The sequence below is a fragment of the Sycon ciliatum genome, chromosome 11 (genome assembly GCF_964019385.1).
Source record: "Sycon ciliatum chromosome 11, ocSycCili1.1, whole genome shotgun sequence".
In the NCBI taxonomy this organism is placed as follows: Eukaryota; Metazoa; Porifera; class Calcarea; order Leucosolenida; family Sycettidae; genus Sycon; species Sycon ciliatum.
The window spans coordinates 22,538,777-22,556,068 of NC_088653.1; the positions used below are offsets into that span (position 1 = coordinate 22,538,777).

Genomic DNA, 17,292 nt, shown 5'->3' on the forward strand with positions numbered 1-17,292 from the left:
ACTGTTAGTCATACTTCAAGTAATATGTAACATATTGGTCCTTTCTCTGTTCGTAACACTATTGAAAAAAAGAAGGACCAAAGGTTTACAGGTTATCCGTTGTTCGTGTCCAACCCTAACTTTCCACTTTAGTGACAGAACCGACTGGGAATACATTATACTCATATCAGTATTAAAAGAAGCAGAAATTCAAATTCTACGATCTCTACAATTATTATTATTTTTCTGTATGTGCAGCTCCCAGCGTAGCTCCTGAAGGTGTACACCCGGTTACCAGCAAAGCCACAAGTGTGCTAGTTGGATGGCAAGATGTGGATCCTTACGAGTTGAATGGAATATTGGTCACTTACAATGTGATATGTAGGAACAGTACAACACAGGTAGCATCCATCAACACGAGTGCAAGCAGCGCCACAGTGTCTGGTTTGATATTCAACACCGTGTACACTGTGTCCGTTGCTGCCATCTCAACAGGAGGTCATGGTGATTATTCAGATCCTAAAAATGTGACAACATTACAGGATGGTAAGGTCCAACTCTGAAATTCATGTAAACCCTCCAGACGCAAACATACATTGCACATCAGTTTTCGACAATGCAATGAATTGACATATTTTGGCTCTGGGTTTTCAGCGGCATGAAGCTGAGGGTTTTTGATGGGAATGTCGCTCAGTGACCAGACCCAGAAGTCTCTACGAGTGGCGACCGAATAGACATGTGGCTTCACGACGAGCCCAGCACAACTCAGGGGCCAACCAATATAGCTGGCTTGGTCCAAGTTCAACCCCACACGATCAACAGACAAAGACTGTTAGTTTCACATTGTGATAGTCATTCAAACCCGAGCTCTAAGTTTGAAATATTTTATTCTCACAATAGCCTGTGGCCAACGAGAGAAAAGAATTACAGACACGGGGTCGGATAAAGAGGAATCGAAGTTTAACTGCTTGCTGAAATACAGTCAACTTTGCCAATAACGACATTCGGCGGGGCATCAGAAAAGTGTCCTTATTCGCGAAGTGTCCGTATACCCGAAGTCCCATTTGAATGTATGTGAACCCATATTTTTGTATAGTATGACATGCATATCAGAATGAAGCTCTTTTCATGCTCTATGCCAATGTGTACTCTCTTTTCATATTACAATTGAAAGGAACTACAAAGTCAATTTTCTTTTAAAAGGGAAATAGATTGGAAAAATTAGCCTTTTGCAAGTTTTGGAGCCATCTACAGGGACATGTACATGACATGTATGATGATTACTGTACAGTCATGTAGACCTACAACTACATGACATTGTAGTTGTGCTGATCACTCCAACATGTGAGCCAGAGCACGCTAAAATATGACCACAGACCAAAAATTCGATTTTCAGTTTTTTGTTTAAAAATGATCTAGCACACCTAAGGCCAAGTAAAAATAATTGATTGTTGATCGTCAGCGCCCGCCCCGATTTTTCAGTCCGTCCCGGGATTTATTTTATTTTTTATTTTTGTGATCAACGGTAGAAAACTCGTGTGTTAAGCGAAATGCAAACTTTTTTTTAGCAGGTCGTGCGTACGCGAGCTCTCATGTACAACTTCAATGTGCTTTTACCGTAGCGACATCACGCAGTGCAGTGTGATTCCAGTGTACTTGTGTGAAATCTGGCAACTACAATACATCATTACATGGCACTGTAGTCTGTACAGTGTACCACCTGATATCTACGCCAGCCACTGTGTGTGTGTGTGTGTGTGTGTGTGTGTGTGTGTGTGTGTGTGTGTGTGTGTGTGTGTGTGCGTGTGTTTGTGTGTGTATGTGTGTGTGTGTGTACTCATGCACACGAGTGTATGTGTGTGTGTGTGTATGTGTGTGTGCGTGCCCGCCGCATGGCAGCAGGAAATGGTATCACAGAGTCATCTGCACATGTTCAAAGTGTTTGGAGTGTGCCCAGGCAGACTGGTAGCAGTCACAACCAACAATGGTAGTACACCCATAACCCCATAGATGTAACACATGCTAAGATTTCAAGATGTGCAGTCGATGCAGATATAAAAAAAAGTTATAAAATAAAAATAAAACCCTCCCGTCCGCCCCGATTTTTCGGAAAATTCTGACGATCAACAATATTTTTTTTTACTTGGCCTAATGTTCACTGTCTGAAAGTTTTGGATTGATCGGACATGTCTAAGTGTTGCTACAATGGTATTGTATGCAGCACTGTTGAAATGGCGAAATTCTATGTACAGCAATGGGATCATGAAAGTGTCATTTTGCACACAATTGATATGCCCCTTGGTTCATCCTTTCCGGGTCAATTCCTCTGTCCAGGGTCTTATAGCATGAACTGACAGGTACTCAGCCACATCCAAATTTTCTACAGGCAGCTGAGCTGGGTGTCCGAAATACCTCCTGTTTGCAGCACCACTGGAGAACCGCCAGCGAAAACACGGTCAACATCTGTAGCTGGCCGAAGAAGTTGGCACTCCATGTCCTCTCCATCACACTCCACCTGTACTTTCAGATATACAGTATACACTGCTGCACACAGTCTTCCTCAACATACTAGACGTCGCACTCATATTCCCCACACCAAAGCCCATCTGCACACGGTTTTCTCCGCTCACCAGAGAGTACTGCTTTCGCTGCATACTGCTCATGCCAGCGATGTTCCGCATAAGGGTACTCAAATTATCGACTTGAGCAAGTTGAGGGAGCAGCAGAGTCCTTTGATTGTTTTTGCACTTGCAACCAATACTGGCATTGTTCCGGATATGTGCAGCGATGTCCATTCTGGCCAAATCATCGGCCGACTCACCTCCCAAGTCAGTGTCGATGCCAATCGCTTGCCAGGTTGCCATCAGAGTAGAATTCCTCGTCACTGCAGATCGTGGGACTACCAGCATCAATTCTTTTTACGCTCGATGAAAGTGTCGCCCTTAAATGACTCGTCGCTGTTCACATCATCGTCTTCCTTCTGTTTCCGACCCGAATCCTCAAAATATTTTATTCTGCGCATGGAGTGCGATAATGTCGTCTTCTTCCGCTCCGCAGTACATTACTACTACCAGGCTCTTCTGTCGATACATCGATGACGATCAGTTTCAGGCGACTCAGCGCAACATGGAATACAAACTCAAACAAATAAACTTACTTGCAACAAAGAATTGCATCCGGAACAATCCAGTCGACCGAGGAGAACAACAACAGCGACTCGCGTGGCACTTCACTTCGTATTTTTGCCGCAGAATTCAAATCGCGATTATCTCGACTTTTACAAAAAAAGCTGTGGTCATGTTTTAGCGCGCTCGGGCTCATGTATTTAGAAACAAAACAAAAATAATAGGGGTACAACTTACTAGCCTGTTTGACCTTTTTTGGGTGCAATCCTGTCACTCGAGTTGAACCTTGGTTTGAAAGTTCTCGCCTGCTGGCGTGGTGACCAGGTGATTTGGGCACCCAGGAGCACGTGACCGCTTGTTCAACCATGTTCGATTGGGAATAAAGGAGGAACGCTGCATCGCAGCCTTTTCGGACCAAAACCAGTCGACTCAGCGTCCAAAAGACTACAACATATGGGCCAATCGCGGTCATCCGTGCTTTTATAAGAACGAAATGGCGCTTTTAGTGACATTTTGCATACAAATCCCCATCTAGTAGGGCGCAGTCACCCAGTTTCGGTGGAAGTGCGCGAGTTCGATTGGGATTCAAGTAGGAAGGGAGCGTCTCAGCTTCCTCGGACCACGACCATTCGACTCAGCACCCCGAAGACTACAACTGGTGAAATTTAAATTTTTGCCTTAACTTCCCCTTTAAAAAACCGCGTTTTCCGCGATTTTCCTGCGTTTTTCTGAACTTTTTTGTTGCACTACACGTACACACAGTGCACTGTTCGGTCAGCAACGTCTCATCGTACTCAAATATGACGAGTGCTTACACCAGAGACTTGTAACTGATTGATTTCACTACATACTCACTGAAAATTGCCTCATATCAACTGCAAATTTGCCGCATCATAAAATATTCACCGATTTTTACCGCATATTTACCGCAAATTCACCGCAAATTATGCTATATTATGCCGCGTTTTCCCCCCGCGTTTTTTGCGATTTTTCCGCGATTTTCCCCGGGGACAGCTGGCTGCATCTTCTTGCATGTGTGCCTTTATCCATCGCCACGCATGGCATGGGTTCTGGTACTTCTGCATGACAGGTACTTGAAATAGCTGTCAAAAGCCCAGAAAGTCGTTATTCAAGCAGTGAATATGACCTTGGGGCACTAAAAGCATGTCGTTATTCGCGAATTGTCGTTATTCAGATAGTCGTTTTATCCGAAGTTAAATGTATACAGTTAGATGGGACTTTGCTCTGGGCATGAAAATTCTGTCGTTATTCGCGAATTATCGTTATATCCGCAGTCGTTATTAGCGAAGGTGACTGTAGTACTAAATATTGCGACAGAGCTTTCGGCCATATTTTAAATTTATTGCATTCCCAACTCATCACAACCACGCGCTCTTCAGCCGAACCATACAGACACCAGCAAGGACACTTCCGTTGAGAGATATATTGTTCCACGCCTCTAGACAGCTGTTTCGCTCCCTGCCAGAGCTCATCAGAAGAGGATGATAATGACGATAATGGAGGAATGATCATTCTTATACACCAGAAATGGCGCAAGTGCGCGTTTTCCACATATAACAATGGCATATGCAAGCTGCTAAAATGGTAAAGTTTGAGACCAGCGATAAATATTCAAGGGACGCGCTCATTGGTGGAGGAACACACCACACAAACGACGAAAAATCTTACGTGGAATAATGATGCCACTGGAAAGTACATGTACGTTGTTTATTATTATGATGTTGCAATGTCCATGTATGCAGGCGAGGCGAGACCCACCGCCGAGATTCCCCAACGCGACAGGCTCGGTTGCCGTTCAGGATTCACACCGACCTGTCCGCCCGTCAACAGGATCGACAGCAGGAGGCCCCACTGATGCCGATGTCGATGCGCACCAGGAAACTTGTAGCCGTGAGTGTGATACGAGCAGGTCTAGTAGCAACCACTGACAAACGAGGGGCCAGCTGGGGCATTCACTCCAGTCAGGGCTGCTTGGTCGACGCTTTGTATCAGCAGCTCAGCTCAGTTTGATCAAACATAAATGTTGCAGATGTGTCTTGCTTTTCTCCTTCCTTCTTCACCGACTCGTCTTGTCATCTCTCCTTCTTTCTTCACCGACTCGTCGTGTCCACTCTGCTAGACCTGCTAGTATCACACTCACGACTACAAGTTTCCTGGTGCGCATCGACATCGGCATCAGTAGGGCCTCCCGCTGTTGATCCTGTTGAGTTTATCACATAGGCTGGGTACAATGGGGCTACAGATGTGCTGATTAATGAGAGCAGGTACATAAGGAAGAGACGACAAGAGGTAGAATGTTTGCTTTGAAATCCTTTCTGGGGTTGATTTGCCGGAGGCTGAGTGGGATGTTATTGAAGCGATCAAGAGAAGCATAGATGGGGAGTCTCTTAGCCGGTTTGTGCGTGTTGTGGGTAGCTCAAAAAGTCGAGGGAACCTGACCGTGCGAATGGGCTGTAGGTGCAGGAAGGTGTGGTGGTGCATATCTATGGTGCAGGCTATGTGCAAGAAGAATATGGAGAGGGTGCGGCGGCTGCGAAGTGATGGCCATTTGAGCCGGTGCAGCAGCACAGAGTGGGTTCTGTGTTCAAAGAGGGGAGTTGTAAACAGAGGCGAGTGGCGCATCGTTGGATGCACTCAAGCCGGTCGTTGAGGGTTGTGGGGAGGGGTGAGAGGACAGTGCAAGCATACTCAAGAATAGGACGGATGTAAGATAGATAGATGGAGGAGAGAGCAGAAGTGTTTAAGGAATTGCGTAGTCACAGGAGAAGGAACATCCTCCTGGTCGCTCTAGTGATGACATAGTCAACATGTGAGTTCCAGCATAGATTCTGCTGTATGATGAGGCCAAGGTGGCGATGCCTGGAGGCCACAGTGAGGTTGGTATCGTTAAGTGCGATTGATGGTGGTCTGGGAGGTGGACAGTTGGTGTGGTGAAAGTGGATGCCAGTGGTCTTACTTTCATTGACCAGGAGACGCCAATCCTTCAGCCACTGTGTGGCGGTTGTCACAGCTGACAGGACGTGCTCTTCTGCGGCGAGAAATTTCTCATGAGCGGCAATGATGGGAGTGTCGTCGGCAACCTGGCTGCACTCAGTGTTGGCATTTATGCAGGCGATTGGCAGATCGACTGTGTAGGCTGTGAACAAAAGCGGCCCCAAGACAGAGCCTTGGGGGACCCCCGCTGGAATGTTCAGCCAGGTTGACTTGCCGCTCTCCACTTCCACACATTGTCGTCTGTTGGGGAGATAAGAGGCAAGCCACTGGAGGCATTTGCCATCGAGTCCAAGGTGGGCCAATTTTGCAAGCAGTCCTTGGTTCCACACCCAGTCAAACACCTTAGATAGGTCGAAGAAGTAAGCAATTACTGTTTGCCCACGTCTCTTTTCTCGATGATAGTTAAAACTAAGATTGATAGCTAAGACTGAGTCACGACTGAACTAAAAGAGAGTGAGAGCTTCTTTTATATCGCTTTATACAGATAATGGTGTGATTATTGGATAGAATGGTACGATCAATTTCCAGGAAATAGTAGAACAGGTAAAAGAGGAATATGTGCAGCCAGTCAGCAGAAAGCAGAATACACGTATGAGAATCATTCAAGGAGAGAGAAAGAAAGACATGGAGAGAAAAATGGCCAAGAAGGGACGTGTGGAGCCCGCTCATCCACGTCAGCATACATTGGGTGTGTATGAGGGTCTCGTTGGGGAGCCCGCTCACCCAACATTCCATTGCTCAGTGGCTTCTTATGGGTAAGTCTTGCATGCACGATACTTCGTACCCTGACCTGGTGCGGGGACAGTTTTGGCTCTTGGGCCCAATTTGGCTCTTCATTCTTTGCATGTAGCTCTTGCTAGTCTTGGCTCTTTGCACGAAGCTCCGGAGCCTCATGGAAACCTGTAGAACGTCATGGTGATGTAGTTTTGCACAAAGCCTGTAGTCACATTTCCAGGAAGTGAAGCACTTCCAGGCAACGTACAACGCGAGAACCTACCTGACCAGGTTCCGGCATTGGGTCACATGATGTGTCATGGCCAAGAGGCATGCCACATTCGTGGGAAAGCGTGTGCCCCTCAACCTCTGTGACAAGCACGTAGGACAAGACACTGGTCTAACCATACTGTACCAAAATTGCATGACAGCTCGAAACAGATCTGCTCACTCGTAAGACACTGCTGTCAGAGGACTATCAGGCAACAGTCGTCACGTCCAGGGACGTGACAGTAAAAACATCATGCACAATGTTTTTCATTATTTCACCTCCTGAAACAATTTTGTAGAATTTCCTTTGTCTGAGGTTCTGAGTAGTCTGTACCTGCAATTTTGTTTTTCTTCAGTACCGGGAGCTCCGACCATCATATCTAGATTACTAGCTCCAACAAAAATTACTGTGGTATTTGACGCACTGACTGGTCACTTCACAATTCAGAGTTATTGCTGTCTGTACAAGCGTCAAACAGTATCAGGTTTTCCGTCGCCAACAAATCCAACAATAACTTGCAATACAAGCACAACCATCGTACTCAACAACCTGGAGGAAGATTCAACGTACATCATTGTGGGCTATGCAAACAACGCCGCCATGGCCAGGAGCCCTAATACCCCTCAACTTTTCTTCAACACCACAACTGCAGGTCAGTCATGCGTGATAACATCTGAAAAGTAGATACATGTCCTGTTTTACTGTATTTAGCTACGGGAGTAGTGGCTGCAACGTTGAACTGTTGCTGGTGGTGACGGTTGTGGTGACGGTTGTGGCGGAGGTGGTGGTGCTGCTGCTGCTCGTTAACCTATATATTTTTGACTGTTCCCCATACTGCCATACATCACTATTTTCCCCGGTGGTGTCTGTGAGCTGTTGGGATGTCATTCTGATCATTTCCCCTCAAAGCAGGACAGAGTTTACTCAGTTAGTTTCCTTGCTCATGTCCACGGTCACCTAAGTGGTCGGTGAAACCAGACTTTGCATGCAGGATATTTTACTCAAAATGTGGATGATACTAATTTTCATCTTGGGCCTCCACTGAAATGACCACAAGTAGAATATTCCTGCATTTTGAGCACGTATTTTTGAAGTGAGAAACCGAATATAGAAAAGCCAAATGTAACTATCATTGCCGCAAGCTGTTGGCTATTTTTTTCTGGCTTTTTAACGTGATGTATTTTTGCATCTGACACAGGCCCATCTGAGCCACCCGCATCTGTGAGCATCACGGATGTCAACAGAACATCACTCTCAGTGGTATGGAATGAAGTACCCTTGCTTGGTCGCAACGGTCCAATCACACACTATCTGGTCAAGTACAACAGCCAGGAACAACGCGTTGAAGGTAATCAGTCCTCTGCTAAGCTGGAAAACCTTCGCGCCAACGCAGACTACAACATCAGTGTATCTGCTATAGGTCACGGAGGTCAAAGTGGACCTTTCAGCAGTGAGGAGATTGTCAAAACACTCGAAGCTGGTAAGAACAGTAGCTCTTGGTAAATGATAGAATTAGTTCTTAGACACCTAGCAACACACACACTCATCATCCTGCTGGGCATGTAACACACTTCCATGAACAATAAACACTGACTACACAAAATGTCATCATCCAAACTCACATGTAACTGCCTCTCTGTTGTTTCCTGTCTCAATGCAATCATCTGTCAGCTAAGTTATAAGTGAAACACTAGTTGCTGTGTTATTACCTTCTCCCCTGGTCTCGCCACACAACAACGCAAACGACTTGATGGTGTTTCTGACTTCTTACTCAAACGGAAAGGGCACAGGAGGAGAAAGGTGAACAAATGTGAAACGGAAAAAAACGAAGGAAAACGACACGAAGAAACAACAAAGAACAAGCAGTGATAAAGCAACGACAAATCGGAACGACCAATCAGGGACCAATACGTACATAACACATGACCAAGACAAAGACAACCAGACCACGGGCGAATCACTCATCACTCTCATTCCTAGACCAAACTAGCACTGCGCATGCACAACATTCACTTGGCAGTCACTCTCACACAGACGGAAGCAGATTCTTGCACTCTGGCAATGCGTACTCTTGCATGCACCACATACCAAAAGCGTCACACATCACACCATACCCATACGTACACTTACACCATAAGACAGTGGACTCAACAAGACAACAAACAAATACAACGTGCGCAAATAAGACACGAACGGAATTTTGCAACATAAGGATCTGCCTGCCATACAGGTTCCCTCGTCCCATTACTTTCCCCATGCACTGTGCTTTCACACATGAACATGTATGCACTGTGGATTGCACGCACATACGTAGTCACTAAAGTCTACTGCACTATAGTAGTTTTCCCGTACATTCCTGCGGGCAGTTGCACACAAACAGCAATAGACCTGCAGTACATAACCATGCTATACTGCATGTGTGGAGTTATGCTTACCATGCTATACTGCATGTGTGGAGTTATGCTTACCTACGCCACTTTAATGGCCCTAACCCAGCTGCCCGTCGTCAGTTTCAAACCAGATAACCCTGTTGTGTATGATGGTAGTGATTGGGTTGTAGTAAGAGAAAGAATACCACTATCAACTGTGGTGCAATATCAATCTACCATGACTCAGTTCTTCTTGTGCTTCTGCGTATTGCACTTTAGTACCCAACAAACCAACCGTCAAATTCACTTCAACATCAACCAGTGTGAGGGCAGTGGTGACATCCGAATCACCGTACTGGAATGTTCTTCAGTACTGCATTACAATCCAAGCCACCAAGAGAGTGGACGGCAAACCAATACCTGATGACCTGCGTCAACGAGTGAAACACAATTGCACAGATCATGGTGTATCTGATTTCGACAATCTTGAGGAATATATAGTCTACAACATCTGGACCTGGGTTCAAAATGGAAGGGGAGAGAACAGTAGCACTCAAATGGACGGTTTTGCCACTAAAGAGGGAGGTAAGATCCTTGGTTTCTAGTGACCTGCAGAAGCTGTACTCTATCTATTCTTATCTTTGGTGCATGTAGTGTCCTATCCTGTATCACGTTATCCTTTCACCCATTCACGACATAGTCCTTTCCCTTTCTGTCGCCATGTATAGACGGTACGTGACCTCGCACTACCCCGTGCCATGCACAATACCATGCTGTGTTTGGCTGTTGGTTCATGACACAAAATGTAATGCGGCCAGGAACCCGAGACCAGTGATCGGGGGAGCCTACAACACCTCGCCTGCACTGCTGCTAGCTTAGCAACCCCTGCAGGTAGCCGTTCGTCATTATCCTTTCTTCTCCTTCTTAATGCCTTTTCCCTGTCTCTGTCTGATTGCAGGGATTGTCATTCGTAAGAAAAAATAATAAATAAAAGCTAGGTGGATCAAGTAATTTTGTCATCTGGGATCGAATTCCAACCTTTTGAAGTTCACTTTCACTTTCCTTAATTCAGAAATTTGCTCTAACGGAGTCTTACCTTTCTATTTTAGAAAATCATGGTAGAAAAGGCAATGCAATACATATGTAAAGCGAAAAGCTGCAGTGTACTTACTAGAAATGCATCCTTGCTGGGTTTTTTTCTCATCTAAATGTCCAGCTAATAACTGCAGAGGTGATTTCTTCTCTCGTCGATTTGTTCCTGCTTTTATACCTCGATATTTAGGTGCTTATTTCCCTTTTCCCATGCTTCATCTTCCCCTCTCCTCTCCCCCATTTCCCCATTTTTCTTGCTATATTTATGTAGGAGACTTCCGTGATAAGCATCCATTTGCTTTTGGAGAAATATTTTAAATAAATACAATACAATACATGTAGCAATTTCACCTGCTATTCTGTCAAGCAATGTACTTATCAAGTGGTTGTGTTTAATCATCCTCTGACTTGTTGTTCTAGTTCCAAGTCGTGCTCCGTCGAACCTGGCTGCTACCGGCGAGACCAGCACATCTGCTCAGCTTCAATGGTCTCCAATTCCACTACTAGACCAGAATGGAATAATCCGATCATACCATGTCAACGTCACAGCTATCTATCCCGTCAGTGAAGTCTCAAACCAAACATTCCTTGCACCTGCTCTTAGTGGAACATTTGTCGGGTTGAAACCATACACGATGTATGAAGTGGGCATTGCCGCTGCTACTAATATTGGCAGGGGAGATATCTCTAATTTCACATCATTCCAGACCCAGCAAGCAGGTGAGGTGGATTTGAACACTGTGTTCTTTATCACAGGGCCCATACCTACGGAAGAATGGGAAACAAAACAAAGACAAAACAACAACAACAAAAACAGCAATGGGGCTGTAGGCGCTACTTGAGCTGCGCTGGTGAGGTGCGGTGGACTCCCCGACCAAGGGTATCGGGATCGCTGCACAGAACATACTAAGCTAGCTGTGGCAGCTGTCTGGTGATTGCTAAAACTGGAAACTCTGAGTAACAAAAAACACAGAGCCTCCGAGTACCAACAAGAACACTGCATTGGTTTGCCCTTCTCTATAACTGAACATTGTAAGATGCGTAGGCCTAGGACATGGAGGGCTGCTAACTTCCCTAGTTCAGACATCAGCTCGCGCAGAGCAGTACGATACCTTCAGCATAGCCTTGCTTTCAAATAATTGACCGTTTGAAGAGAGTAGGCCAAGCCTACTCTTCCGCACCTTGGAACACACCACCCACCCACATACGCACATCCTAGTGGTAGCTGATGAGTGGATCAGACCCACCACAACATGGCCAAAGACGTAAAAACCCCACTGAGTGCTGTGTCCATGTTACCCTTGCGCCAGGTCAGACTGAGCTTCCAATCACCCGTGGGTCACTGCCAAGTTGGAAACGTTTGACCCTTCTTAGCACGATCTGAACTTTCTCCACTTTGTTTTTCAGTTATCGCCTCAGACTATCCGACTACGTCTGTCTCCCTTGTTAGTTTTACGAATACAACTTTGATACAATGTAGGACATATTTTAACATCTTTCCAATATTGTATAAAACTTTGCGTGAATACTTCAACGTAATCAAAGCATCTTAGTTGGTAAGTTTTGTTAATTCCAAGCAATACATGGCTGGGGCAGTCAATGACCACTTTGCGTGGAGATTTCAGGGGTTTCAGCTTACCACAAACTTGCCCTAGAGCCACTACTGTCCTGAGGATGCCTTTTAACCCTCTCTTGGCCGCTCATACAAGCATCAACCCGATGGGCTCGGTGGGGTAGGCATTTTCAAATTATCGTAACCTAGGAATCTTCAATTGGGTTTGAGGGCAAGATGGTTGGGAATCACTTTGCCAAATCTCATTCCAAAAACCCAGTAATGACAATGATGCTCTATGATGATGGTACTGTTATTGTTGCTCACTATCATTGTCTTTACTGTTGATACATCATCTGCAGCACCAAGTATTGGACCAACCGTGACCAACACATCCTACTTGAGCAGCACTGCTCTGCAGCTGGCCTGGCGACGGCTCACGCAGCAAGATCTAAACGGTGTGTTGGTACGCTATGACATCATGATTGTCAGCCCTGCAAACTACTCACAGGTGTTCAATGTGACAAGCAACGAGACCAGTCTGACTATCACCCAGCTTGAGATCAACACTGTGTACAACCTGTCTGTGAGGGCTGTGACAGAGGCTGCACCTGGTCCATTTGGTAGCCCCGTACCACAACGGACAGATGAATCTAGTAAGCTATGCACACACACACACACACACACACACACACACACACACACACACACACATACACAAACACACACACAAACACACACACACACATAGTCTCAGGTGACTTTTCCCAAACTTGACGAGCGGGGTATTATTTTGCCACGCCACATAGTCTCAGGTGACTTTTCCCAAACTTGACGAGCGGGGTATTATTTTGCCACGTCACAAGATGGGCCTTCCCCGAAAGTTTGAATGATTTGATTATATTCTTTTTCAGTGATTGGTGTTGCCTGGAGACAGAGTGTGGTGAGTAAGTATGGATATAGTGGAGTCTGTGGATATTGAGAAACGTCACGAGTGCTATAAAACTTCAGTACAGCCCCCTTTCAAAATGAACGCTCTACCCTTCAGAGTGCGAATGCCACCTTTTTTTAGCAATAATATGAGTACACATGATGTAGGTGCACTCACATAATCATTAATTACCTCTGAAACCCATACTTATGGCAGGTTCCAGTTGCCAGTAAATAAATACGTGGAATGGAAGTTGGTCAATTGCTTACTAGTGCTGGTGTCGATGAAACTTGCGGCCACAATGGCGGTGATATCACAAACATTTGGGTCCGATGATCCCCCCCCCCCTCCCCCTTCACTTTGGTTCTGGCTATAACCTTGATGCAGGTAGTAAAGAGTACTGCACTATAGTAGTTTTCCCGTACATTCCTGCATGCAGTTGCACACAAATGGCCACAGATCTGCAGTACATAACCATGCTATACTGCATGTGTGGAGTTATGCTTATCTACGCCACTTTCAATGGTCCTAGCCCAGCTGCCCGTGTTCAATTTCAAGCCAGCTATAACCCTAGAGCAACCCTGTATTGAATATAGTTGCATAACACACTTCGTCGCTATGGTGTGGTGAATGTGGGCCAAGAGCGCAGTGTTGAGAGGTGGAGAGTTTCAAATGACTTTATCCTGCTGGAAGAACATAGATGTTAGTGTTGACCTGTGTGATCAGTTACACTTTATTTTTGGTACTAAATTCAGAGATCCCTATTTCAAACGATTGTTTTTGAGTGCATTAGCTTTCGTATTCGATGGTAATAATTACATTAAACCGATGATTACTTGTATATCTAAGATTGACGAGTGTGTGAATGCGTGTGTGTGTGTGTGTGTCTGTGTCTGTGTATGTGTGTGTGCGCGTGCGTGCATGCGGTCGTGTGTTGAAGCACTGGATCACATTTAGGTGGCAGTTTCAAGGTTCAAGGTGTGTGTGTGTGTGTATGTATGTGAATGGCAGCTCAATAACTTTAGGGCTATTGTCACATCTTTATTAACCTCATTCATTTGACAGCCTTCCAGAAACTCAGAGTACAAGTACTCACATGTTTTGATAGTTCAATTGGTCCGGTATTTCTTGTGCTCACAGTTCCTGGACAACCCACTGCCAACTTTTCTTCCACATCAGCAACAATCACTGGGCAAGTCTGGGTGGAACAAGGAAACTTCAGGGTATCGCGATTCTGCATTCAAGCCACGCTGACTCTTTTTGGTACATCCAGCCAAGGTGAAACCAGAACAACGTGCAGCAAAATGCCAAGAATAACATTGCTTGGTCTGCAAGATGACACTGCATTCAGCCTGGTAGTTTTTGTCAACAACACCAATGGACGAAGAAGTCCACTGTCTCGTTCCTATACAGTCAGGACATTGGAAACTGGTAAGACTTGGGGTTTTATATTCTTACGGCGGTCCTGAAGATCTTGCCAGACCATGTACAGTGTAACTAGTATTGTGGGTGGTAGATAGGCATTTTCCAAACAGCGTGTTGTTGACCAAACGCAGCCACTGCCTTATAGGCGATTCGAAACGACAGGCACTTGCGCATTTTACTTGTGATTCACGAGAAAAACGTGTCTGTGTGGATTCACACATCTGCGCTCGACAACAGGCACGTTTGCATTTTTGAATGATTCACCCACCAGTTGCCATGAGTATTTCAAATTGTCAAAACACACATACAATAATTATCATGGTGAAAAGAGCTGCGTAAAAAATCAAGTCTTGTTTCGCGCTTTCTGGTGTAAATGTGCTCGAGCACGCCACAACTATCGTAAAAGTGGGCCCCCAGCTCGTTTGCACTTTTCAGCCACTTTCTGTCACTTTTCTCGTTCACTGGGGAAATACCATAGCAACGGTCCCATGCACGTGGATTTGCCTGTCGTGTGAATTGCCCACTAGGAATAGGAAAAGAGCTTGAACGGCAGATAGTTTCAATTGGCATTTCACAAGCAAACAATGAATGAAACTTTAAGGACTACCAGCGCTATCTGGATGATAGCGTGGCAGCTGAGGTTAGAGGTGGAAGAACTTGATGATAGCGCTGGCAGCTGAGGTTAGAGGTGGAAGAAGTTTTTACAAGTAACACAGTTCATTTCTTGCAATCTTCATCCTTTTGTCCTGCTCTTTCTCTGTTTTGTGGTAGATCAGCAACAACAACAAGGAACCAGCGCTACCACAACCATAACAATTGGAATCCTATCATCGTTTCTTGTTCTCACTGTCCTAGCTCTCATCGTCATTATTGCATGGAAGCGCCGTAACAAAGCCAGGTATATACCCAGGGAATCAGATTCACCGAGAATTCCACTCGCTTCCATGGACAAACAGAACACCGCAGAAATCATGAAGGGAAGTGAACCAACTCCTCAAGTTGAAAAGGCTCTACTCACCAGCAATGACGCGTACGGGGCAGTGATACTGCCATGTTCCTCGAATCCCGTGAAAATGGATGATGGGGCATATGAAACAGTTGGGCTGGTGGAAGAAAGTGACCCGGTTTATGCTGATGTTTCAGAAATGCCGTCAAACCAACCCAAAGCTGTCGTGACCGATGAGCCTCTGGGAGATGATATAGTGTATGAGACCACTCTCGGCGATTGTATCGTTTCTGAAGACTGCTAGCCTGAATTGATAACATCCAGCTAAGCGTTGCGCACATGCACTGTAGCAGATTGCGGATACAACGCACCACTGATAACGTGCACCAACATACTATGACGACACTGCGGCCACACACCATACCCCCAACACTCTCTACGAAATAATAATTATAATTCCTCAATTCCTATTGTACTTTGAATAAATTAAATTTCATGTTTTTTTTGGCATAGCCAAGAGGCCAGTAATTTATAGAGTGATATGAGAATATGCAGCAAGTTGCTCTACTGCTACGAACCATTTTTCTGTCGTCACCAGCAACAGTTCAGGTAAATGTTCTTACTTTAGGTTTGATCTTCACAAACGCTGGCACGTTGTATTGCATTCATCAAACCTCTGCTCCTGTGGCTTTAGCCCTTTTGCAAATCGCCTCCATGGGAATACTTCCCATTTAAAACTTTAGCTTTTGAATATTTTAGCACTTTCAATGCATTCAGCTGCACTGAGTGCTGGGTTCTAGGCCAAGTGGATAAAATCCTTCGACAAAGTGAGTTGGATGAATGCGCCTAAAGTGATACGCAAGGCTTTCTTTTCTATCGTTACCTTTACCTATGGAACAGGCATTTCTCCTTTTCACATGCTTCAAGTATTGAATTCCTGCACATGCGATGATAGGGCGTATTGCTTTTTAAAAGTCAATGTAAGGCTGTTTTTATACAGGTAGAACCACCCTACTTCATAAGCATTCACCAAGTACAGTACTGTAGGATATCGGCATTCGGTTTGTTGCAATTAGTCCTCGCGAGGCTTCCCTTTCAATACTTATCCTTGATAAAAATTGAGCCTCCCAAGTTGGGTGGTTGTTGTTTTGCGTTGTCGGATTGTGGTTAGACCGTATAGTCGAATGGTCTTACGGTCCTGTTATCGTACCAAGCCAGCCTTCCACCTTGCCCTGGAATGTAGCTTGTGTTCGGCTTGGTGGCGCTTACCTTCCCTTTTTTTGGAACTATCACTAATATCAATGAACCTTCCAAGTTGGTAGGCCGTTGTTTAGCGCTATCGAGCAATGCTCAAGCTCACTTCCTTGCCGTGGAATGTTTCGGTACTCCTTGTCAGTCTGGAGCTACCTTATGCACGTCTGACTGTTCAAAACCTGGTATAGTTGGTGGACTCTAACGCATAACTTGTGCCCCAGCTTTGTAATCAATGTTACACACAAAAGGCACAACGGAGGTTTACAGAATTGTCGCAACTCAGAACATTACAAAATGTTTACTTTCATTTAGGAAGTATTTGTGTTCTGAGTTACGGGCAGTGCCTACTTGCGGGCAGTGCCTAGTTACGGGCAGTGCCTAGTTACGGGGGGGGGGCAGTGCTCAGTCCTAACTTGCCCGGATCCTCCCGGATCTGGGGAGTTTTACTGCAGTACAGTTGTGGCCAAAGATATCATAATATCCAACACACGTGCCGAAAGCAGCGCCAAGGCTAATGCGGCCCCTGCGACCCTCAGATAAGTTTTGGGAACATGCATGATGTAATTGACATGGAAACGCGCCCCTACTTTTGACTCCAGGGTCGGATTCCTTTGGCCAC

At 45.4% G+C, this 17,292-nt stretch overlaps 1 protein-coding gene across 1 annotated transcript in view; it reads left to right on the forward strand.

The window, feature by feature from the left end:
• The window catches only part of LOC135827467 (receptor-type tyrosine-protein phosphatase F-like), a 34,832-nt gene extending 18,291 nt beyond the window's left edge, over positions 1 to 16,541 (forward strand). Inside the window, exons 4-11 of the mRNA XM_065339960.1 lie at positions 238 to 525; positions 7,460 to 7,756; positions 8,303 to 8,584; positions 9,753 to 10,058; positions 10,986 to 11,285; positions 12,480 to 12,773; positions 14,189 to 14,479; positions 15,245 to 16,541. Of these exons, the coding sequence (XP_065196032.1) occupies positions 238 to 525; positions 7,460 to 7,756; positions 8,303 to 8,584; positions 9,753 to 10,058; positions 10,986 to 11,285; positions 12,480 to 12,773; positions 14,189 to 14,479; positions 15,245 to 15,723 (2,537 nt within the window). The 3' untranslated portion in view covers positions 15,724 to 16,541. The remainder of the gene's footprint in view (positions 1 to 237; positions 526 to 7,459; positions 7,757 to 8,302; positions 8,585 to 9,752; positions 10,059 to 10,985; positions 11,286 to 12,479; positions 12,774 to 14,188; positions 14,480 to 15,244) is intronic.
• The last annotated feature ends 751 nt before the right edge of the window (positions 16,542 to 17,292 follow it).